This window comes from Protopterus annectens, chromosome 4.part0, assembly GCF_019279795.1.
Source record: "Protopterus annectens isolate FY-2018-M chromosome 4.part0, PAN1.0, whole genome shotgun sequence".
NCBI lineage: Eukaryota > Metazoa > Chordata > Ceratodontiformes > Protopteridae > Protopterus > Protopterus annectens.
This window is the reverse complement of record NC_056733.1, coordinates 1113493785-1113520153: the sequence shown is the minus strand read 5'-3', so window position 1 is coordinate 1113520153 and position 26369 is coordinate 1113493785. Positions and strand designations below refer to the sequence as shown.

Here is a 26369-nt window from a genome sequence, read left to right as displayed (position 1 = left end):
ATTTCTCAGAATGTCCCTAATTTTTCTTCATCTTAATCTGTTTTTAATAAAATTTGGGGTCATCTGTCCACATAAGTTACCAAATCCAGAAATATAGGGTCTTAGGAATGTGTTGTCAATGCCGTACTCAGCTTTCCAAAGGAGACTATAATTTATTTTTGACATTTAGCTTTAGTCCATGATTCTGACACTAGTTATTGGTTTGGGGCAAGACTCCCTGTAGGATGGCTGAGTCTTTTGGAGATTTGATCACTGCTCCTAGCTTGCTCCTGGCTGGCCATAAATTTGTTTCATTTCATGATTATTACTAAAAGCAATTGTCATTCAGGAGGCTGTGTTAAAAAAAATCTCCACAGGAGCGGGGAATTAAAAAATATTTTCTTCGGGTGTCAAATATTCTTGGTACACCACTGGCTATAAAGAGCTTAGTTGCACAGGTTTGTTGTTATAAAACATTTTTTTTGGCCTTGTTTTTTAGTTTTTTATCTGTCAGAGCCTACACTTTGATTTGTTACACATGAAATTGAAATTATGTTTATTAGCTAATTAAATACAATTGTAGATTAATTCTTTATACCTTCCTGAATTCTCTTAGCTACCTTGGGTGTATGAAATGAATTAATATGTTATATAAACCCTGTATTTCTGAATCAAACAAGTAATGTTAATATTTCTTTTATTACTATTTTTTTAATTTATGGTATTCGCTCTATGACTTTAAGCAGCGCTATCCTTGCTGATACTTGTACCTTGTATTGTGCATTGTTTATTTGTCTTTTAGTGATGCATTATTTATGATTTAAATACTTAAATGAAATTTAATAAAATGACAGTCTCCTCAGTTTACTATACATCTGACCTAATGGGACTAACCAGCCAACATAAATAAATAAGTAAATAAAAAAGAATTAAGTCATTCCAGAGCTAAGTGCTTTATGTATTGATCTCTTAGTTATTCCAAGTGAATAACTATCCAAAGAATGCATTTTCATGTCACCTTCTTAAGTACAGGATACTATTAATTAACTAATTTTTAATTTAACCAGGAAAATAGTTCAGTCTAAAGATCTTTCCCGTCATAGCCAGTGACATAGGTAAGTATTACATATTCTGTTTATAGTAGACAAAGAGTTCTGCAGTATCGGCAGTTGTCTGGCAGTTTAGTGTAGAGGATTAAGGCAATCCTAATGAATGTCTTCCTGTAGCTTAGGGTTTGATTCTGCCAGCCTACATTTGCCTACTGCCTGGCTCTGAACAACTCATTTAATCAGAGAGTATGTTTACCTAATTAACAAATGAAAAAAGTGGTGTATGTACCAGTATAAGTATATATTTGTAAGCTCTAGATCAATTGGAAACAATTAGCACCACTTCATAAACAATGTAAAAATTAGCCATTAGTGCACATAATGGCAAAAGAGAGAAGTATTTTGTTAGCATTAACAAGAGTACTAGAAAATAAATAGTAATGGAATAACTTACAAAAGCTGTTTTTTAGAATAAAATATTTCTTACTAATAATAAAGAGTAATGGAATAATTTGCAAATGTACAAATAAAATACAAAAAAAGGAGAAAGCAAAGAAGGGTGCATAGCTAGTAATGATTAGAAGTACAGAACAAGGCAGGATTAAAATGAAAAATGGTTGGTATGCAGTTGGTTGAGAGGGATCGCAACTGCTGAAGTATAACGGAATCTAAAATGTAGAACAAAATGGAATTAATAAAATATGAATCTTGGAAGTAACTTGTTAGTTGTAAAACAATCTCAATGAGAATATTAATTTAAATAATAAAAGAGGACTGCTTTAAACGTTTCTAATATCTAGAGGTAAAGACTTTATACTACTGATCCCAATTTAGAAAATGTTCTTCCTGAAACAGGCAGCACAGAGCAGGTCTCGTACCGTGAGGTATCCATTCTGAGTGCACTTTAAGGAACAGTTTTTAGTAGCAGTCGCATTTAAATCTGCAGTGAATGCTCCCCAGTAATATAAAAATACATTGCAAGGAAACTATTCTGGTTCAGTTACCCTCCAACGTGGAGTCTACGTCTTTCTTGTATCTCTGTATCCATAATGGGTTTTTGTCAGGGTCTTCAGTTTCCTTCAACATCTCAAAAAAGCACGTTAATAGGAAAAATGGTGACCCACCAAACTGTCCATATATGTGTATGTGTGAGTGTGTTTGTGGGTAGGAATGCACTACTGAAAATGGAGAAGTTCCCACACCAGGACTGGTATATGTCTTATGCCTGTTGCCTGCTAGGATAGACTCAGCCTCCCTAGTGATCATGAAAATGACAAAGCAGACATCAGAAAAAAGAACTGAACGCATGTACTTTATGCTTTTCATTTTTGTTGGCACTCATTTTTAACTTGGAAAGATTCTGATTCTGCAGTAAGTAGTTTAAATTACTTGATATGTTTCAAACCATAATTGTGTACATTATACATGGAAATTCACACCATAGGAGCTGCAGTTGTTTTTATTTTAGCATGTTGTACATACTCAGTATAATGCAATCTCAGCATTATGTGTGTATGTATGTATGTATGTATGTATGTATGTATGTATGCATGCATGCGTGCATGTATGTATGAATGTATTTATGTATATAGGTGTTCATTTATTTATTGTTTGTTTATTAACTGGTCTACTGGGTTGATACACAAAGACATCCTTCAGCTATTTCCCAAGGAAGACCATAGAGTACAATAACTGACAACAAAACAAATTAAAATAAACATGGACAGCAGTTAAAAAACAATGAAGGAAATCATGGGAGCACAAGAATTAGAAAGTGTTACAAAATCAGTTAAAGGAAAATAAATATGGTAAGGCATCATAGCTTTAAATCTATACATATTATAGCCCATAAACTAAACAACTGGCTGGAGATTTCAGCATAAATCTTAAAGAGAAATTTTTTTTTAAATAAATAAATAAATACACACACAGACACACAGACACACAGACACACAGACACACAGACACACACACACACACACACACACACACACACACACACACACACACACACACACACATATATATATATATATATATATATAGATCTAGGACTTTTGATTGAAAGATCAAAAGTCCGAATCCATTATCACAGAACATACTTTACCGAAAGCGGTTTTCACTGCAAAAGCACTTATGGTAAAGTATGTTTAAAAAAAAAATACAACAGTAAACCTACTTCTATGCAGGGAGTCAAGCCCCCTTGCAACCCCTCATATGGGAGCTGCACCCCACACACACCTCCTACTTTAATATTCTCACTCCGAGGTCACACTACAGTGGGGAAGAGGGAATTTTCCCTTATCCACATGACTAGCACAACAAGCATACTTCTCCGAAAGTGCTGCTTCGGTGAACAGCACTTTCGGCGAAGTATGCTCGGTGATTTCTGCTTCAGTGGAAAGTGCATTTGGGGATCTGTATGGATCCCATATATATATATATATATATATATATATATATATATATATATATGCACATATACACACACACACACACACACACACACACACACACACACACACACACACACACACACACACACACACACACACACACACACACACACACACACACACACACACACACACACATATATAGGTTCATAGGTTCATAGGTTCATACTAGGCTATCTGCCCTAGGGCATTTATAAGCCTAGCCAGAGTGTGTTTGGCTTTCGCCACCCATTTTAAATTAATTTTGCTATGCCCTTTTTCGAGGTTAGTATACTGTGCCTCTGTCTAACAGTGACACAGAAGTGATACCCGGGGTAGACCTACGATCTCCCATCCACTCATCAAGATTCTTCTTGAAGAGAGTCAATGAGGGACTCTGCCTAACCTGGACTGGGATTTTATTCCAGAGTGAAGGGAGCCTCTGGGTTATGAATCTGTCCCTCCAGCATGTCCTATTTATTTCAGTGCTGAGGTTCAAGTCTCTCAAGCGCGTAGCACGATGGGATTTGGATTTTCTGAGGTGCAGCATGTCCATTAATTCCGGGTTGGACATGGCTTTATACATCAGGCACAGATTGCCTGTGAGCAGGCAGTATGCCACTGAGTAGAGCTGGAGTTTCTTTACCCGGGCAGCATATGGCATCTGTTTGAGCCCTATGATCCTCTTGGTGAGGTACTTTTGGGGTCTTTCCAGTTGCTGCAGGTGTCTGGTAATGTACATCCCGAAAGGGGCATTGTACTCAATTATGGGCCTGATGAGGGATGAGTAAAGAGGAACGATGACCTCCCCTGATCTAGATGTGAATCCCTTCATGATTAGGTGGGCTATATAAAATGTTTTTCTAACCACTTTGGCCACGTGGTTGTCAAATGAGAGATTGCTATCAACTTGGGTCCCCAGGTCCCTAATTACTTCTTCTGTACTTAATGGATTACCACCTATGTGGTAATTTGTGGGCACTTTGTTTTTTCCAAAGGGGATGACTATACACTTTTTGGCGTTTAGCTTGAGGCCATGGCTCTGGCACCAGTTGTCTGTTTCTATGAGGCCCTTTTGGAGGATGCTTGTGTTGGCTGGAGAGTTGATTATGGTGCCCAGTTTGCAGTCATCTGCAAACTTAGTCAGCCACAGTCCTTCCATGTTGGCCAGTACCTCCGAGAAATATATACCGAACAAGAGAGGTCCCAGGACTGAGCCTTGTGGGACGCCACTTGTAACTGGTTTGGAGTCTGACATGGCTCCAGCAATTCTAACCATGTGGGTTCTGTCCTTGAGCCAATTTGCAACCCATCTAGTGACATAGGGGTTTATATTTAAGCAGGTGAGCTTATCTATAATGCCCGAGTGGGGTATTGTATCGAAGGCTTTTGCGAGGTCCAGGTAGGCTGTGTGGACCACCTTCCCCTCATCAATGGCCTTGGTGACTGTTTCAAAGAAATCAACCAAGTTTAAGAGGCAGGATCTGCCCTTAACAAAGCCGAACTGGGTAGGATCCAGTGTCTGTAGGTCCCCAATATCTTTATTTATGAGGTCCATGATGATCCTTTCCATAGCTTTGCAGACTAAGCTAGTCAGGCTTATGGGGCGATAGTTTCCAGGATCCGTTGAGGCACCACCTTTGTGGAGAGGGACCACTGTTGCTGTACGCCACTCTTTGGGTACATATCCTGTAGTAAGGCTAAGATTGAACAGTAGATTTATGTTTGGGTTTAGCTCTTCTTGGAGTTCATGTAGGACGCAACCCGGGACACCATCTGGTCCCATTGATGCTGTGTTTTTTGCTTTAGAGAGGGCAGCTCTTACCTGAGCATCTGAGATGTCAAGGGGGGGGCAGCACTCTGCTGGGATAAATATTTGCCTTTTTGGTGGGGGGGGAGAAGTTTGCACTGAACCTGTCAGCTAGGATGTTGGCAATGTCTGTGGGTTCGGTGTATTTTTTGTCATTTTGGACTAATTCTGAGCATATCTGGGAATTCCCACCCAGGTTCCTAACATAACTAAAGAAAGCCTTGTGATTATCCTTAGTGTCCTGTGCAATTTTTCTCTCGAAGCTGGCCTTAGAAGATTTTATGAGTGCCCGTAGTTTTTTGCTAATACTGATCAGAGATGCCTTCCCTTTTTGGGATTTTGCTCTATCATGTAGTAGCTTCCTTCTTCTATTGTATAGTTTGTTTATGGCTGGGGTCCACCAGACAGGACGTCTGCCTTTGGAGGATTGGGTCTTGGTTTTATTTGGGATTGCATGATCCATGCATTCCTGAAGGTGTTCATAGAATGCGTTTATAAAGGATTCTGCGGTCTGGGCCATATTTTCCACAGGCCCGGGGCTTTGAAGGATTCCACCTCAGTTTTGAGGAGTGTGAAATTTGCTTTAGAGAAGTTTTTCACTGTGGTTTTCAGGGCAGGGGTGGAGTCGGGATGTGAATATCCAGTGAGATTAGTTTATGGTCTGATCTTACCAGTGAGGGATACACTTCTGGTCTGGAGCATAGAGTCCCCATGTTGGTGATGATCAGGTCCAGTATGTTTTCCCCTCTTGTGGGAGTGGTAACAAGTTGTTCCATAGCATTTGAGTTTATAAATTCTAGGAACCTTTGGGCTAGGGTGTTGGAGCTAGAGTAATGCTCCCAGTCTATGTTTGGGTAGTTGAAGTCGCCCAATATAATGGTGTTTGGAGAGACCTTCATATTTTCCAGTGTTCTCAGGAAGGCCAAGTGGGGTTCCTGGGTTTGGGAGGGTGGTCTGTAGCAGGCTATAAACTGGAAGGCAGTTTTACCCACTGTAGTTGCACATGGATAGTCTCTGATGCTTCGTGCTGTGCCACCAACCTGGAGGTGTGGGCATCTTTGACGAATATTGATACTCCTCCTCCTTTTGTGGTACGGTCCAAGTTTTGGGGCCGAAAAGCATGGTATGAGTTATAACCTGGTAGTGCTGGGGTGCTCTCTGGAGCCTTGAACCAGGTTTCTGTTACTGCACAGATATTGATTTTCTCCATGCTAAGGAGAGTTTCGAGTTCATGCATCTTGAGGTTTAGACTTCTGGCATTGAGTAGCATTACTCTTAGTTTCTTATCCCTTGTGATACCTATGGAGGGAGGTATATATATATATATATATATATATATATATATATAGATATAAAATTTCGAGCAAGGAACATCAACACCCATAAGAGTGAAACTACACTACCGCGAAAGTGCATTATCACGAAAGCCGGTTTTCCGAACCGGCAAATAACAAAAGAAATACTGCACCCCCCCACATCCCCCCTACTTAAATACACTAACTCCGAGATCACACTACAGTGCAGTAACAGGAATATATATATATATATATATATATATATATATATATATATATATATATATATATATATATATAGATAGATAGATATAGATATAGATATATGTATGTTTTAATATCAGACTCTTGAATGAACAGCAGGTCACAGTGCTGTACAGCTAGACATAATAATTTGTATCAGAGACAAATAGAATTAAGAACAGCAGTTTGTTGGAATAAGAATCTCTCTTGTTAGTGCACTTTCCATAGGGATTATTTCGTACTACAGAATTACAGGGTCAGGAAGCCCCTAGTTTATAACCCCACTGATTAATCCCACATATACTATATCTAATCAAGATCTTATGCTTGCGTTTCACCATAAATTGACACTGTCATTTAAATCATACACATTTTAATTCCATTAATTAATTAACTCTCTTACCCATTTGTAACAAAGAGGCACGTAGAAATAAAGTGAAGAGATTTCCAGCACATTGTTGAATGAAAAATGTCAGAATTTCTGTATTCAACATAAAAAAAGAAGAAAACATTATAAGACTCTTGAGAAACTTTAATGACATTAAAACATACAAGAATAATCAACCAATTGAATATATGAAGTAATAAATTAGTATTTCATTTTCCTGTGTGTATGTTAAAATATTCAATTTGTACTGTAAGTATTGATGTTCTACGATAACCATTACCATTCAATAACTGCCAGCTACTGTACTTTATTTTATACTTTCATTTTATGGAAAAATTCACCCTTATTCTTCATAAATCTCTAGGATCTGTACATATAGCCGCATATTTTGATAGCAGATGGGACCTGATTGGAAATGCATAAGTAGCTTATTTCTTTTTCACCAAAAGAACTACTACCTCACACCTATCCCATGCATTCTTGAATTTTGTCACTGTTTTTGCATGTCCATCTTTTCAAGAAAACTGTTCCACAGCCACTCCCTAAAAAAATAATTCTTTGCACCTCCATCTTCCAATCAGAATTTCAGGCTAAGTGTTTCTGTTTTTTATATCTCTTTTTGGCAGTATGCCTGGTCAGTCCTTTAGGACTCAATAAGGCACTTATTTATTTTATTATTTTTATTTTACATTTGTTAACCAGGGGTGTCTGACTGAGCCTAAAAGGCCCTTTTTCAGCAGAGGCCCGGGGAGAAAAGCTCCACAAAGAAAAATTACAGACACATTTAGTTTTTAGACATGATCAGTATACACACAAATTATAAGAGACATGTTTTTACAGTGGAATGCGGCACATAAACAGTTACAGTGGAGAGAATAAACAAAAAAATATTAATTTTAAAAATAAAGGTAATTAATAGATTTGTGGTGTACAGCTGAAATTTGGAACACAGATAGAATACATACATAGTACACAGGTACAGTACATACATTGTAGATTAGCCAGTGTTTGTGAGTAAGATTGAAAACTATTATCAAGTGCTCTAGATTTTGTATGTATATGTTATCCGCTTTCACTAGCCTAGGGAGCAATCATGGCACTGCCAACTTTCCTTGAGATGTTGCCTGATGAGGTCTTTAAAGGAGGCTTTGGATGATGTGTTTTGAATGCTTGTAGGGACAGAGTTCCATTTTTTAGCCACTGAACTACTATATAGTGCATCTCCAAAGCTATTGTAGCTGTTGGCAACTTCTAATAGTAGTTTGCTTGATGATCTAAGAGGCATTTTGGCTGAGAGATGTTGTACTAGGTTTTTGAGGGCAGGACACTTATTGGGGAGGTAATAGATAGAATAACAGAGGCACAGCTGATTGTAGGTTAGGAGGTTGGCAGTTCAAGCCAGTGGAGCTGTCTCAAAGCAGTACAGTGATGAGTTCTATATGAGCAATTTGCAGCAAAGCGGGCAATTCTGTTACAGCAGGCTTCCATTTTGCTTAGTTCAGTTTTGTTGAGATTAGTCAGAATGGGAGATGCATAGAGTAGGGTGGACAGAGGTTGGGAGCGAGCAATGGCTGATCTTGTGTTGTTGGTAAGAAATGGTTTGATACGATAGAGTGATCCCAGTTTGTCATGTAATTTTTTAATAGTTAAGTTGAGATGACTATCAAATTTTAGGTGGGAGTCTATGGTTATTCCCAATAGCTTAGCCTGTGCCACTGGAGCAATTGGAGTAGCATTAGTGGAGTAGGTAGTGAATTGACTGTTAGTGTTTTTGTTAGAACTGGTTATAATCATAAGCTGAGTTTTCTTTGGATTGAGGATAAGTTGGGTTTTGGTAAGGTAGTTTTCAATGTCAGAGAATGCTAGTTGAGTTGTTTGCGGGAGGGTGGGAATGTTTTGTGCAGCACAGATTAAGGTAGTGTCATCTGCATACTGAATGATAGATGCATGCTGTGTGGAGGTATGGAGGTCATTTGTGAAGACTGCGAATAGTAGTGGTCCTAAGATAGAACCCTGTGGGACTCCTATAGTTATGGGCAGCTGAGGAGAGAGAGAATTTTCTCATTTCACAGCTTGGTACCTGTCACTTAAGTAGCTTTGGAACCAGGTAAGAGTGGAATTTGATAGATGATATTAGTTTAGTTTGTTTAGCAGGATTTGGTGTGAGACTGTGTCAAATGCTGTGGACATATCCAAAAAAAGAGCTGGCACTTGTAGGCCTTCATTTCTGAGATGGTTTACTGTGTCTGTGAAGCAGAGGAGGGCTGTAGTGGTACTATGGGCTGGTCTGAAACCATGCTGAGTAGGTGACAGGATGTTGCTGTCTAGGAGATAGTTTAGCATCTGGGTATGGATGCATTTTTCTAGGATTTTGGCCAGGGGGGGAGAGTAAAGCAATGGATCTGTAGTTATTAAGTTCAGTGGAGGTCCTGCCTTTATGTATGGATGTACATAGGATATTTTCCAGAGTTTGGGCACATGGTTTTCAACAATTGATCTGTTTATGAGAGTGGAGACTGATCTGTGTCTGTACCACTCATTTTCCATCTTATTTTCTGCTACTTTCCAAATTCCAAATTTATTAATCACCATTTTAGCAACTTCATAAAGTGTGAAAATAATTTTTTATGACAAAAGCTGTATATATTAAGCTTTCACAGTCTTTACATGAGTCTACTTCGATTTATCAAGTAGGCAGTTTAAGTAAAAAAAAACACTAAACTTTAAAGCATTTTGCAGGCTGCATCTCACATCTCCATGGAATATCCTCATACCCTGTCTCTATATATCTATCTACAACATCTCTCTATATCTGTCTACAACTACAGAAAATGAAGTCAAAGAAAACAACAGGCTCTGATGTGGTCACAGCAGATTTGATCATAATGTTGAGTGAGTTAGGTGAGAAATGTGCACAGAGGATATTCATAGCAGAATGGAGAAGAAGATGTATCCCAGACCACTGGAAAATAAGTATTCAAGTAGGAAAGGGAGTTGGTGACTCTGGAAGGGTGGCCTAATGGTTAAGGTGTTTGCCTTACAAACACAAGGTCCAGGGTTTGAGTCTCACAAGGGGTAATTGGCTAGGCTTAAAATGGCTCGCAAGAGCAATTAGCTTAGTACTAACCTATGAACTCAGTATGTCGGGACATTCACAACTGTGGGCAGTATAGAGGCATCAAACTTATTTCATACTTTATGAAGTTGGTAAAACGGTGATTGATAAATTTGGAATTTGGAAAGTAGTGGAAAATGAGCGGTTCAGACACACATCAGTATTTAGCAAAACGTATCTGATGTTTGCAGTGAGACAGATAGTTGACAAGGAGCTAGAGATGAGGAAAAAGTCCGGCCAGACACGTTTGGGTTCCAGGTACAACAAAACAAAAGTGTCTAGACACTTGTCATAACTGAAATTAACACAATGCTTTATGACTAAAAAAAAAAGAAATTCAGGGGTCTAAATCATAAAAGCTATGCAGACTATCTCAAAGCCATGTTTCACTTCTCACTATGACGCAGGCTACTGATAGGTGACCTCACACTTGCATATATAGCTTCAGCAGACTGTATGACCTGTTACACCTTTGCAAGTCCAGTAGTATAATAAAATCCTGCTTAAGAGAGCTCAATTTCTTTTGCAAAATAAGAACATGTTAGAGGAATAGGTATATATCACACAGAATAAAGCTGTCTGCCACTCCACATAAAGCAAAGTAGTTCTCTTACTCTAGTCAATTGTAATTTGGATGAATGATAGGTAAAAACAAATTCACTCCCAGTTTAGCACCTCTGTCCCTAATAGATAGGGAAAAGTGTAAATGTCCCAACATGACCTTTGAAATGGAGCATTTTACATCAGTTTTTTTCATTACAGTTGGTAATATCTGAAAATGGTCTGTGACAAACCTAGGTCATTCTTTCTCCTAAACTGTACTTAAACAATTTATTTTTCTATAGACAACTTATCTGCTTTATTTTGTGGTTATTTTGTATACTTTTTATCAGGCTGCAAAGACCTAAAAACTGTTGAACATTTAATTTTTGTATACGCAAACTTTACATTGAAGGTACATTTTAAAATAAGATGACAAACAATTCCAGACAGTTTCCTAACTACGTAACTTGAGAGCTAGAGTAACTATTAAAGGGAATGTGAATATTTCAAATATTAACTGAACACATCTGCTGTACTTTCATCAGTGTCTGACAAAATTATCTTAGAACCAATACTCTAAAATGGTTATGGAAAAAGCTCTCAGAATTAGAAACAGATACTTATCTAGACACGGTAGCCACTGAACAGAGACTCACATCAAGTGCAGCCCAGATACATGACATACAAAAGCATATGTTTGGTATTTATACTAATATTTTACAGAACTTATTGTCATAACTGGAGAGTGCTGCAGGAAACTGCCACTGGTCGAACATGAACATAGGGCATAAACGTAAGTGGAAACAGTGGTAATTGTTGTCAGAGGTGACGCATTTCTGTGATAAAAATATACAGGTAGAAATATATTCTTTACCTTAAATCATGTGGTGATTCTCAGCTGGGATGCGTTTTGTGTGGAGTCTGTGCATTAATACCCTGTATTCATGTGGGTTTTTTCTGGGTACCCTGGTTTCCTCCCACCTACCAAAGACATGGTCAGTTGATTGGTGGCTCTAAATTCTCCTAGATGTGTGTTTGTGGTATGTGAGTGATCTCGAAGAACCTGCCCAGTAAACTCCACAACATTGTTATAAGAATCAGATTTAACTTGTCAGCATGGATGGATTGAATTACTTTGAGAAAATAAACCACAGACTTCAAAAAGTAAAATGGCAGATGGAAGGAGAATGACAGAAAGTATACCAGTTAGAACAGAAGGAAGCAGGAAAGACAATGAGAGCTGAAAAAAGTCAGTCCTGATAAAATGATGATCAGCTTGCAAAAAGGGGAGAATCTTATAAGGTATACGTTGAAGAACAGAAAGGCAAATGAGAAGTTGTCAAGGTCAACAAATGTGTGAGGAAATAAATGTGTAGGAAATTATAGCAGGATATGCAAAGAAAGACGTAGTACCAGTATGAAGTAGGAAATATTTTTCTAGATAGTTCTGAGAGTACATCCAGAGTAAGGCCAGGATTTGTGGATATTCAAGGTGACATTTTCAGAAGACAGAACTTGCCAGTCATCTGAACATCTAAAGTCCATCTATGAGAATTGCATAATGCCATGTTTTCTAACAGTGGATGCAGCATTCATTTCCTGACATCTTTCACCTTATCTGAGTCCAGCTCCTCATTGCTAGGATAATGTTACAGCAGGTATAACCTTATTTATGGATTGATTGCTAGTCTGATCGATTGGATTATGCTGACCAGGTGCTTAATATACTCAGCTAAAGGTCATTTTCATTTCAAGGTGTGACATAGGGAGCACACTACATAATTTATGTACAGTAAATTGGATTGTATACTTAAGGCAAGAATTATGGAACATTTGCAAATAAATTATTTATATATATATATATATATATATATATATATATATATATATATATATATATATATATATTACCTGAATTGCACTCTGTCAAGTGATCTCATAATTGCAACGCTTCAATGAAAATTTGAAATGCCGAATTCTAGTATGCCCAAAATAAATCCTGAATTTGAAACTCCCTACCACTAGGAACAAGAATTAACATAGATCAAGAAGGGGACAAGATTTGTCAGTTGGACATATTGATATTCGGCATTTTCAACGTTCATATTTCAGACTTTGCACAAAGTGGATCCGACCAAGCATAACTCTGGTAAATGAATGTAAACCTATATATAATATGGTATGCATGGATTTGGTCATACGGCCAATTGTCTAACACAATATGTTCGACTGCAGAACGCCAGTTCGGCATAATTGCGAATGCAATTATGCCAAAAATCCCCCCTTTTTGATCCACAGTAGCACTTGTTTAGGTGGTAGAGCAGTCGGAAATGTCGAATATCGAATTTTATACGACATTCCGACTGTTCGACATCTAACGGCTCATAACAAAGAAACTAATGCTGCAGGAGGTATCAACTCACCACAAGATACAGACACTTTCTGTCATACAAGACATATGCCTAAAGGTAAATTGAAGGACCTCCAGTTCACTTATGCTATGTCTTTGGGATGTAGCATGAAACTGGAGCACCTGGCAAAAACCCACAGAGGAGGAAGAGGAGGAGAGGGACATGTGGACTGTACCCAGAATTCCCCCTAACCTATCTTATGAATAACTGGAACATCCCAGTGATACCGGTAATTATTTGCATACTATCTAGTTTGATTACTGGTGAATTTCTTTACTATTTAGTGAGTACAGTAATGTATAACTACTATGTAATCACAGAACATAATCCGAAGTCTTTTCTTTATGAGTCAAGATATCCCACTCAGTGAAGTTGAAAACAGTTGTGGTTGTGTAACTCCAAAATCTGTGGTAGCTTATGACTTAGGTTTGGGGCAAACACAATAAGGGCTTTATCACCAGTGGTATTTTATTTGTATATTGCTCCAGCAGAAGCTGTTCAGGATCATTCTGGAAGGTACAAGAAGAAGTGAGAATATATTTATTTGTCTGTAGCCTCCAAGGTTCTTTGAATATTAGTTTGAAGTTTTGCATAGCCGCAGGCATGTATAATGTTGTTCTGCAGTGTCTACCAACTGATAAAATGATTAACATATGGAATTACGGTGATCACTGTAAAGAACATTCACCTTCCAGTTGATTTAATTTTGATCCATTCATTCCCATCTCCTACATGACATGGCAACTCTTAATACCCCCCCCCCTTTTCTGGTGGTGAAGCTTTTCAGTGGCTAATGGTAGACAAAAGTTGAACAGCAAGTGGCCATTATCTGCAGTTTTTGACATTTATACTCCTACACTTGTATGGTAATTTGGGAGGATTTTGACATTTATTTTCCTACACTCGTATGGTAATTTTTGAGGATTTTGACATTTATTTTCCTACACTCGTATGGTCATTTTTGAGGATTTTGACATTTATTTTCCTACACTCCTATGGTAATTTCTGTGGGTTTTGACATTTATACTCTTACACTGGAATGGTAACTTATAAATATTTTTACGTTTATTTTCCTATACTCGTATGGTAATTTGTGAGGATTTTGACAGCTATTTTCCTGCACTCGTGTGGTAATTTGTGAGGATTTTGACATTTACACTCCTAGACTCATATGGTAATTTGAGGATTTTGATATTTGTACTCTTACAGTCGTATGGTAATCTGTGAAGATTTTGACATTTGTTTAGTTTCCTACACTCGGGTGGTAATTTATGAGGATTTTGACATTTATACTCCTACACTTATATGGTAATTGGTGAGGATTTTGACATTTATTTTCCTACACTCATATGGTAATTTATGAGGATTTTGACATTTGTGCTGTTACACTCATACAGCAGTTTGTGATGATTTTGACATTTATTTTCCTACACTTGTATGGTAATTTTTGAGGATTTTGACATTTATACTCCTACACTTGTATGGTAATTTGTGAGGATTTTGGCATTTATACTCCTACACTCTTATGGTGTGGTAAAACAGAGACTCAGTAGCTCAGATCTCTGCCTCACAGCTACAATATTTAGGGTTCAGTCCTGCACTCTGAGAACTGCTTTTGTGAAACTTGCATGTTCTATCCATGTCTGCATTAGTTTTCCTTGAATGCATGTGTTTCATTTAACATCGCAAAGACACGCTGTTTGATTGCTTATTCCTCACAGTCCTTACTTATGGCATATGCCCTTGTCCTTAATGATACAAACTGCCACCTTGAAAAGGTCCAAGACAGGACAGCTCACTTATTCAGTTACAAAATGAATAAATAAGATAAAATGTTGTTCCTGCATTTTAAACACACAGTGCATGCAAATACTTACACCATTCTTGCATTCACGCCCTCAGTGATTGGGTCTATATCATATAATTGAAAACACTATTAGCTGAACTCTTATTAGTTGAACACTAATAAGTGAAACGTCTAAATGTTGAATGAACATTTCAGCTAAACGTTTTGTTGGGAAAACAACCAGCCAGTTATCATCAGGGATTTGCCCTTTTCCCACTGTAGTGCAATCTTGGAGTTCATATATTTAGTTGGGGGGGTGGGGGCTTGCCCCCCCCCATAGAATGGGTTTTATTTGGTGATGTTTTTGTGTAGTTCGCTGGGATGGCAAACTGGTTTTTAACCCAAGGAAAGTTTTTGCTGAAACGTTTGTTTGATATTTAGGGTTTTCGCTTATTAGTGTTTGACTAATAAGTATTTGACTAATAGTGTTTTTGATTATATGATATAGACCCCAGTGATTATGCTCTGCTGTCTTCAAACATCTTCATCCTTCAGTTGTGTCTCCAGTGTCACTAGGCTTTTAATTTTCACCAGATGGTATTCCTGTGGTGGAAAATGAATCTTACCTCTTCTTATTAGCTCATCTGGTGATAGATCTACCATTTGAACCCTCATCAAATATGCCACTGTAGAGGCTACAGGCTGTAAATCAAAAGAAACAGTTGTTGTGCAGTTAATTTGCTGTTTATGTGGTTAATGTGACACAACCATACATATTTAGTGTTAGTAGTGTTGCCCTGAAACAGTATACACCATTAAAGCCATTTGTAAGCATTTCCAGACAGCAGTCTCCAGACCACTGTCCTCCTGCTATGTTCTTCTGGACGCCACATATTTGTGAGGCAGGTGTAGCCTTGCGGTGCAACAAAAAGATTATGATGACAGTGGTCTATGTAGCTTTCAATGTCTTTGTTCAAGAATCATGGACCACGACAAAAATCATGGAGGGGCAAAGACCCAGAATCATGGGACATGTTTTAAATATTACTCTAATTCACTTAAAATGCTAATACCAGAAGATGTTTGCCATCAACATGCATTTTCTAAATGCATAGAATTAAACCCAAAAAGTAAAACGGTCACAAAAGACAAACCAGTTAGTAAAAACTTCAAGAAAAACCTAGCCTTGCTAGAGTTTTCACTGTGTGATACCTTAAACCTCCTGTAATAGACAGGATATATGCAAATGACCTCTTAAGGATATCAAGTGTTTCAGCTATATGGCTTCTGAGTGGCCATCAGTTTTTACTTTTTTCTTTTTAAGTTTTTGTGGATACATTCAGGCCAATAAAGCCAAACCCACAAAATATGAACATGCATCTTTTGGCCTTCTTATAACCTTGTCAGCACAACTTAAGTGTACTGTTTGGCAGGGTCTTTGCACTCAGCTGATGTCCATTCCTATTAAGGTGTCTGCAAATATCCCAACTAACATCCAAACCAAAATGTAAAAAGGTCACACAGACAGACCATTTAGTAAAAACTACAAGAAAAACCTGGCCAAGCTCGAGTTTTTACTGTGTGATACCTTAAACCTCCCATAATAGAGGCCCATAAGATACATGAAAATTACCCTTTAAGAACATCAAGCATTTAAGCTATATGGCTGAAAGGTTATGACTTTTTACTTTTGAATTACCGACTGACTATAATTCTCAGTGATTTAACAGAAAATCTACAATTTTATGAGGGGCATAACAAAAAATATGAGGCAAAATCTTTCGCTTTTTGCCAAATCAAGGACACTTGAGAGCTATGCCAGTCTGCTGAATACAAGATGTGTTATATCGGGCTGAATACACAATACCTTGTACAAAATGCAACTTAGCTTAATGAATTTATATCAGCCAATCCCTGCCACTAACCTCCACTGAATCCTTTGAGGAGGGGATCCAAGGAGGAATTCTCCAAGGGCAGTAATAGCCAATCTCTTAATGTTTAAGCTGGAGCCTGGAAAAAGAAGTTATGTCTTACCGTAATGTTCCATCTGTATTGTTGGTCCTCGTTCAGTCATTATACCTGGGTTATCGGTTCCGACCTCGGAACCGGCCATCTTCCATGCTCACGACAGCCACAAACTCTCAAGCTAAACTCTTACCCACAATTCCCCTCTCCCTGTTACCTCAGATTGAGTTTGCAAGCCAAAGGACATAGAGGCTACCTCTGGTCAAAGAACCTAACAGAACCGGATGATGAGTTCCACTATAAGCCTCAGAAGGGGGAAGGAGGGAGGGTCGTAATGACTGAACGAGGAACAACAATACAGATGGAACGTTATGGTAAGACATAACTTCTTTATCTGATATTGTTAATCCTTGTTCATTCCTTACACCTGGGACAGAGTCCCCAGCTACCTTTATTCTTGGGAGGGTCTCATAGAAGGACATTCCTGAGCACCATTGAACAAAAAGGACGCTCTTTCTCTGGAGTCCAAATCCAATTTGTAATGGCTGATGAAGGTATGGGGTCTAGCCCAAGTTGCAGCTGCACAAATGTCAGGTAAAGAAGCTCTAGCATGAAAGGCAGCAGAAGTTGCCACAGACCTAGTAGAATGAGCCCTAATGGCTGTAGTCAGAGGGATATCGTGAGTTTTGTAAATAAATGTTGCACAGTCTTTTAACCATTTAGCCAATGTGACCTTAGAAACAGCACATCCAAGTCTAGGACCAGAGTAGGCCAGGAACAGCTGATCTGATTTGCGAGAAGCCCTAGTTCTGTCCAGATAGAAATGAAGTTGCCTGTGAATGTCAAGGGTATGTAGGCAATACTCTCCTCTCTTAGAATGATTGGGATAGAAAACTGGCAATTCAATGGATTGGTTAATGGACATTTCAGAGATCACTTTTGGCAGAAAGGAAGGATTAGTTCTCAATGAAAGATTAAGTAAGGCTGTTTGATGCATAGAGCTTGAAGTTCAGAGATACATCTGGCAGAAGTAATGGCGACCAAGAACAAAGTTTTCCAAGAAAGAAACTTGAGGTCGCAAGAAAAAGCTGGTTCAAAGGGAGCCGTAGTCAATGCTTGCAGAACTAAAGGCAGATCCCATGACTGGCTAGGTTCTCTAAAAGGGGGCATCAAATGATTTACGCCTTTTAGAAAAGTCTTGCATAATTTATGTGACATAAGAAAAGAGTCATGGACACCATTGTGAAAATTAGATATTGCAGCCAAATGAACTCAAATGGTAGAAGCAGACAGGCCAGATTGGAATAAACTGGACAGGGACTCCAGTACCATCGGCACTGGTGCTGAAAAAGGTCTATCTCTTTTTCCTTCAGCCAAATGGTAAACCTTTTCCACTTGCTGAGATAAGTAGTTCTGGTGGAAGACTTATGAGAAGCAATAAGAATGTCACGTACTGGGGAACAAAGATCAGTCTGCCTGGCAATCACTAGAAGTAGAGGAGCCAAGCTGTGAGCTTCAGGCTGTTCAGGTTGGGGTGAATCAGGTTCTGTGGATGGGAGATCAAATCCAGAGTCGGATCGAGAATCTATGGTTGATCTAGCAGGTGAGGCCATAAGAAGGGGAACCAGATTTGCTGAGGCCAATATGGCGTAATGAGGATTATCCTGCTCTTCAACTTTCTTCAGGAACTGAGGAATGAGAGGAAGAGGGGGAAAGGCATAAAGCAGACCCGAGGGCCAATCATGTACTAGAGTGTCCCTGGGTGACTGTCCCCGAGGGGGAATAAGGGCGAAGTAATTGCTGCACTTATAGTTGATTGGGGATGCAAAAAGATCGCAGCAAGGAAAACCACAGCAGTTGAAAATCTCCGTCAGTATAAGAGGATTCAGAGACCACTCGTGTGGTTGCAGAATGCACCTGCTCAATCTGTCTGCTATCACACTGGAACTCCCGGGAATGTGCTTTGCTAGCAGAAAGTGGTTGGTAGCCATTGCCCATTGCCATAGCCTCATGGCCTCCCGACAAAGAGGGTAGGATTTGGTTCTGCCTTGTTTGTTTATGTAGCAGACTACAGCCATGTTGTCCAATTGTATTGCAATAGTCCCTGATGGAAGAAGGGGATGAAATTCTTGCAACACTAGAAGCACCACCCTCAGTTCTAGGACATTTATATGCTGATGAGCCTCTAGGTCTGACCATGTGCCTTGGACTGTCTTCCCCTGAAAAAGCCTCCCCACCCCATCAGGGAGGCGTCTGTGGTCACTGTGGCTTTGGACTGTTGGGGTGTGAAAGGACGAGACCATTGCAATGGGTTCTGCGACATCCACCAAATTAAGTTTTGTTTGCATCTTTGAGTCACCCGAATCCGAGATGAGAGAGGAGACTGAAAAGGGTACCACTGGGTGAGTAGTAACCACTGTAAAAGCCTTATGTGAAACCTTGCGAGGGGGAAAATCGTGATGGAATCTGCCATGGAACCCAACAGCTGGAGAACAGAATGAGCTGTCAATTTTTCCCTTGAGAGGATGGGTATGAGTTGTTGTTTTATCCTTAAGATTCTGCACTCTGGAATCGATGCCATGCAGTACTTTGTATCAAACAGGACCCCAATGAATTCTATGGACTGGGATGGGGATAGGTTGGATTTTTGCCAGTTTATAGTTATACCTAAACTTTCTGTGGTGTCAAGAGATTATGCCAAAGCTTTTTCCAATAGATGTCTGGTGGGAGCGGTGATGAGCCAGTCATGTAGGTATGGAAACACCCAGAATCCTTGCAGTCGCAGGTGAGCTGTGACAACTGCCATGCACTTGGTGAACACTCTGGGGGCTGTAGAGAGTCTGAAGGGCAGTACTCAGAACTGGTAATGACTGGTGCCCACACGGAAATGAAGGAATCTTCTTGATGGTCTGTCCACCTTTATGTGGTAATACGCATCTTGAAGATCTATAGAGCACATCCAATCACCTACCTCCAATAATGGGAGGATAGACTATATTGTGATCATCCGGAATTTCTGTACTTCTATGAATTTGTTTAGCACACTGAGATCCAAGATTGGTCTCCAGTCCTCGGTCTTTTTTGGCACTAAAAATAATCTTGAGTAGAATCCGGATCCTGTCTGATCTGGTGGGACTATTTGGATGACTCTTTTTCTTAGCAGCTTTGAAATCTCTAATGCCGCTTTTACCCTTTGACTGGGTGGAATGTCAGGCAAGTTCCTTAGTGGGGTGGGACAAAGATCAAAGGAAATATGATAACCTCTGGTTATTATCTCTCGTATACAAAAATCAGTGGTAATGGTTAGCCAGGCAGGAGGGTACAAAGAGAAACAACCCCCAACCGCTTCCAGAGGAAAGAAGTTGGGCCACTCTTCAGGAGCGCTGGTAGGACTGGCCAGAGAAAGAATCTCTGGAACCCTGGTTATGCAGATCTCCTCTGCCCCAAAAGGGGTGTCTTCCATATGAGTTTTCCCCTCTGCCTCTAAGGGAAAACTCGGCTCGTGTGTCACTGAAAGAACCCTGAGACATTTTGTGCCACATCTTCCCACTCTTCTGGTTTCTGGATAAAACCTGTTGAGGGGAAGAATAGCAGACAACCACATCAGAAAAGGTCTTATCGTCCTGTTCACACCTAGCCAGTGTGTCTTTAACCTTGGGTCCAAACAACGAAGAGGCTTCAATGGGAGCATTCAGAAAGGAAGCCTTGAAAGGTTCCGCGAAATCACACAAGTGCATCGAGGCATGCCGTCTCATGACTATGCCTGCACCCGCTGCTCTAGCTGCTCCTTCTGATGCATGAGAAATCAGATGCATGGAGGAGTTAGAAATCGATTCAAGGCTGGCTAACTGTGAGGCCACTTTGTCCCGGATCTCATCAGACACAGCTCCGGCCAAGGTTTCAGAGAGCTCAGAAATTAAATCTCTTTGAAGCCTGGTAAAATGTGCCGTATAATTCAGGGACCTGACTGCAAAGGTTGCTGATGCAAAGGTATGCTTCCCCAATCTGTCCAGTGCCCGGGACTCTTTGTTGGGTGGGTGGACAGTCTGGCTTTCTTCCTCCAGATCCTTTTTTGTTGCTGCTGCCACCACCAAGGCATCTACAGGAAGACCTTTGGACCAGTGAGGCTCACTATCTGGAGGGGACAAGATTTTATCAGGCTTGCAGGGAATGGCATCAATGGCATCAGGAGCCTTCCATGCACACTGCACGACAAGCCGGGAAAGGTCATTGGCAGGTGGAGTAACCCAAGAGGTAGGGGGCCGGGCACAAAAGGCCTGCAGGAACACAGGCTCTTCGGAGGTCGGGTTAGAGGGCCACCAATCACCTCTCTGCTTAAGTATTCTGAGGATATCTCCAAAGGATACCTCAGAGGGTGACCGAGGAGACCCTTCCCCATCATCAAAGCCTGTGTCTTCCGTGAGGGACTCTTCTGGAGAGTCCACATGCTTCCTCTTACATGAACTCTTGCGATGAACTTCCTCAGGGGAGGATCTGGAGAAGACAGTGCAAGAGGGGCCTCCAGTGGGAGTGTGTCCTGAGGCCCTTGTATCCGGTGTCCGCCAGAGGTGTCTTGTGTAAATTCTGGTCCAGAGGAGGAAGGGGGCACTGACAGCACAGGATCATCAACAGAGGTGAGAGCCTTCTCCATGAGTTGGAAGGCTGGTCCACCCAAGGAAGTCACACCCCGCTCAAGCAAATCAGCCCGCCGACTCGGAGTCCCTGGATGACTGTGAAAAACAGGAGTACATACGTCACAGCTAGCATCCAGAGCAGTGACTGGAGTGACAAGTCTCTCCTGCCATAAAGGTGACTGCAACTCCTTAGTTAGGTCCATGAAAGGAGCCACAGTGAGGGAAGTCTGTGCTACAGCAGGGGGCTTCAAAGGCAATGAAGGACGAGAATAAGTAGGAGTCCTTGGAGAAGGGTGATCACCTCCAAAGGAAGAGCAGTTTCTGGAGGGTTGGATACCTCTGGCCAAAAGCAATTGATCCACAAGGTGCACCACATCATGTTCTGAGAGGCTTCTAGTGGATCTCACAGACATAGCTGAAGGGAGTCAGGTCTATTCAAGGATGCAGGAAACTCGGTGCCCACAAAGGGGTTTTTAGATGGTGCTAAAATAGGCATCTGCACTGAAAACAACGGAGCCATAAAGGGTTGTACTTCTGGCATCTGCACCGAGGAGATCATCGGTGCCGGAGGTAAGGCCTGCACCAACAAGGTTGGTGCTGAAGTGGTAGTTGGCACTATGGTAGGTGCCGAAAGAGTCTGTGTGGAAAATGAGGTAGTCGGTACAGAGAGAATAGTCAGTGCCATGAAAATAGTCGAAGCAGAAGCTGGCATCAGAACAATCATTGACGCCGGAAAGGTCTGCATCGAGGAAAAGGTCAGTGCCGATATGGAAGTCTGAACCGAGGGTCCCTCAGTTCCAATGAGATATAGGGCACAAAACTCAGCGCCGAAGAACTAGGCACCGAAAGCCTCGGGGCCGAGGAAGTCAAATCCGAACTAGAAAGTTTGGCCTTCTTAGGTCTCGGTTCCTGGTTGTCCCCAGCAGTAGATGATGGAAGAGACTTGGCCTTCTTGTGTCCATCTCTTTTCTTATGGGAACTAGGAGGGGTTGAAGCCTCCGCCCCAGAAATAGCCTCTAAAAAAGAAGATTTAAGAAGTCCCTTTAAAGTCAGCTTATTTTTCCTTTCCACCAAAGTCCTGTTAGAGAAATTAGCACAAATCCCGCAAGGCGGGTCAACAGTCAAGTGAGGCACACCCAAACAGTAAATACATAACACATGTGCATCCAAAAATAGGCAATTTATGCCTACAATCCACACATCTTTTAAATCCCGAACTACCTTTTTTCTCTGCCATGATAGGGGGAAGAAGAAAGGAAGGAAGGAAGAAGAAGGTACCAACAATGGTACGAGAAATATCCAAAGGTAAAGCAGGAAAGAATTTACCAACGATGGTAAAGGAATTACCTCACGGTAAGACAGAAGGGCTAGAAGAAACCAAAAAGAGTTTCTATATGCGATAGGGTAAGAGATAACTAGTCAACAAATTTAGAACAGAGAATAACTGTAATACGATAAAGTATTATCAAATAAGTTTACCTAGCTCAAGAGAAGTAGCTTGACATGACTGAATGGCAATGCGGCAAACGAAATCTGAGGTAACAGGGAGAGGGGAATTGTGGGTAAGAGTTTAGCTCGAGAATTTGTGACCGTCACGAGTTTGGAAGATGGCCGGCTCAGTTCCGAGGTCAGAACTGATAACCCAGGCGTAAGGAATGAATAAGGATTAACAATATCAGATCACATATTACAAGAAGCATATATAGAAAAGAACAGTGACATATGTACATATAATGATACAAATAATACATTAGGCTACTTACACAGCATTAAAATAAATTAAACAAGATTAGAGGAAATCAATAAATTAAATTATTCTAAATGCTATATAAGCTAAATCAGCATAGCACTGAGAGAATTGTTACAGGAGGTGGCAGTAATAAGTGGATATGAGTAGTGGGGACAGAAATGGAGGGTATATAGTGATGTAAGGGAGGATGACAAAAAGGATTGGACATGAGGTATGTACTATAAAGTGGTAGGAAGATTTATAGATGAATGTTATAGGTGTATCAATCCATAACACTCAGTGAGAAGTAAAGCTTACTGGGATAGGTGGTGCACTAAAGCAATATGCCACCAATTATAGTGTACAAAAGCAGGTCTCCATTTCTGTTTGGCAGTGAATCATGACAAGGGACAGCCACTCATTTGAGATAAAAGTAAGTTCTAGACGCTTTTGCAGCAATGTTATCAATGCTCCTGATCTAGAACTAGGCAACATAGGCAGCTGTATAGGACTCACTGCTGGCGGGGGGGGGGGGTCCACAATATTAATTTAAAATAAGATGTAAAGTTTTCCTGCTTTGCTTGTATTGCTGCCTGCTGCTTGAAGAATTAAAAAAAAAGTTTTTCCTATGCTCAACATTGCATCTGCATGCATGCATCCAGCCATTGAGACAAAGCAAACACATGTACGCAGAGCAACAGAGGGAGAATTGATTTCACAGTTGGGCAGAACTTGCAGGTACAAGCAGCATTATGGAACTATTAAGGATCTTTCATTATGGATGTAAATAGTCAAATGAAAAAAGAACACCATGCTGATTTTCTTTGTAAGTATAGAGCTACTGGTGTGTGAGATTCAGAGGAAGTGAAGATTGCTGTTGCTCATGCTAAGTGTATTTTCAATGTACAACTGTTTTGTTTTGTTTAGCAAATAGCCATAATTATTTGTGCTGTAAGATTTAAAAGCAGTGTTAGTGGTTCAACATGTAGCATGTACACCTTTGGTGCTATGGGTTCTACTCTCACACCAAACAGATGGCTTGCTAACACTTGAGTGCATCATAATGGGAGTGTTGCATTCCAGAGCATGTCATTCTTTGGATGAGATGTTAAACTCTGACCCCATCCGACCGAGTTTGTGGAAGTTCAGGTGGATGGAAAACATCTCATAGAACCTAGTAAAGAGAGTAGGGGTCCTTTATTTGGGTCTATATTATGTCCATGAAAAATTAATTTGCTGAACTGCATCTACACCGAAAATGCAGTTCAGCGAATTCGCTCTTGTGGGGGGCTGCACCCCCCACACCTCCAGCTAATTATATTGTCAAAGGAAAAATATACTTTAAAAATGATCAAAACATGGTAGGTTCAGGTTAAGGCACTTTAATCTTGCAGCAAGGAGACAAAAACATGCTAATAGAGAGTTTGTCTAACTAGAATCAGGAAATGCTAACATTTTATACACTTTCTAATAAGACATTGCCTACCAAGCTGACATAGTGAATCACAAGTTTTGTCAACATCATTTAGTAATAATTGTTTTTACAATATTCTGCTGGCACTGTCAATTTTTGTGAGAAACTTCCTAAGAAAAACAACGTGGCCTTGGCTACCACCGCTTAGATATATGCATTGTTACCATTCAAGGTACTATGGCTAATTTGAGCACAAAGCAAGTATAGATTGCAGTTCATTTCTCTAACAGTCCTTTGTCTATGTTATCTCTAAACTTCTGAAGCTGCATATGTTCTCATACTTTGAACAGAACTGATTGTTTAAAATCATTACATTTACAGAATATAGCATTGTTCATTCATTTTTCCTGACCTACCAGATAATTACCTGCTTCTCAAGTACATTTCAAACATGAATATTGCTGTGCTAGCAATTACTAGGTCAGAGGGCATCTTGCAAGTTTCAGAAAGCACACTGCAGTTTCAAAAAGCATCTTTTCAGTCTCATATGAAACTCAGCTGTATATAAAACAGTGCATATAAAATAGAATGAAAAAGTGTTAACTTATTTAGTTTCTAATTAGCATTAAGCATACACACATTAATACATATTTCTCTGACATTTCCCCCCTGTTAATACTTCTTAATTCTATTTTCAAAAGAATAAACAGTTTGCTTCTTTTCCTAACCTCTTCCATTCAGGATTTGCAGTTAAGAAAGTCATTCAGTTTAAACTTATGAAAGTGTTTCACATTCTAACAATTCTTCAATTTCAGTACTTTGATACAAAGTATCAGAAACTGATATGTCTATAAATTCTTTGATTAACTTTTTCATGCAGGGGATACCACAACAAATACATGCTCCTAATAGGAGTAATCCCACACAAATGGCAATCAGGATGTTCATTAGGATGGAGCCCCACCCCTCAAACAAATTTTGGAAAACATCCATCAGAGGGTTTGGGCCTGGTTTAGTCATGGCTGACATTTGCTGTATCACCTCAAGGTGGTCGTTTATCTTGTGTTGATGATCTGGTATATAGGCACAGCACTCTTCTTTGATTAAAGCGCACGTACCACCTCTCGCTGTTAGGGTGAAGTCAAGAGCCATTCGGTTCTGGAGCACTACAGTTCTCATAGCATTCAGTTCATCAGTTATCAATTCAAGAGCAGAAAAAGTTGCATTACTCATTACTTCGAGAAGTTTAGACAGTTTTCACAGCTCCCAAATCGACTTCACTGCGCCATATGCAGGTAATATGCCTTCCCACGATATAACAGCATCACTCAAGTCCATGTGCATCAGTTTGGTACCCACAGTATGATGGTCTTTCCAGCCCGCCTCGATCTGTACCACTGGATTTTCAGGCTTTCTGACAGCTTTCTTGGCCACATCTCAGGTATTTTGAATATTTCCCTGAGGCAAAACTGCAGTGTGTCATATGGCCGGGACCAGGTACCCCAAAAAACAACTGCCGGACCAATTCTCAGGTAACCATTTATATGCTTTCTTACCACACACAAAATAACAA

At 40.0% G+C, this 26369-nt stretch overlaps 1 protein-coding gene across 1 annotated transcript in view; it reads right to left on the bottom strand.

Moving 5' to 3' along the window:
* The window catches only part of LOC122799792 (gamma-aminobutyric acid type A receptor subunit pi), a 930262-nt gene that overhangs the window by 355187 nt on the left and 548706 nt on the right, over nucleotides 1-26369 (bottom strand). The window contains exon 3 of the mRNA XM_044069090.1: nucleotides 7215-7292. Coding sequence (XP_043925025.1) covers nucleotides 7215-7267 — 53 coding nt within the window. The 5' untranslated portion in view covers nucleotides 7268-7292. The remainder of the gene's footprint in view (nucleotides 1-7214; nucleotides 7293-26369) is intronic.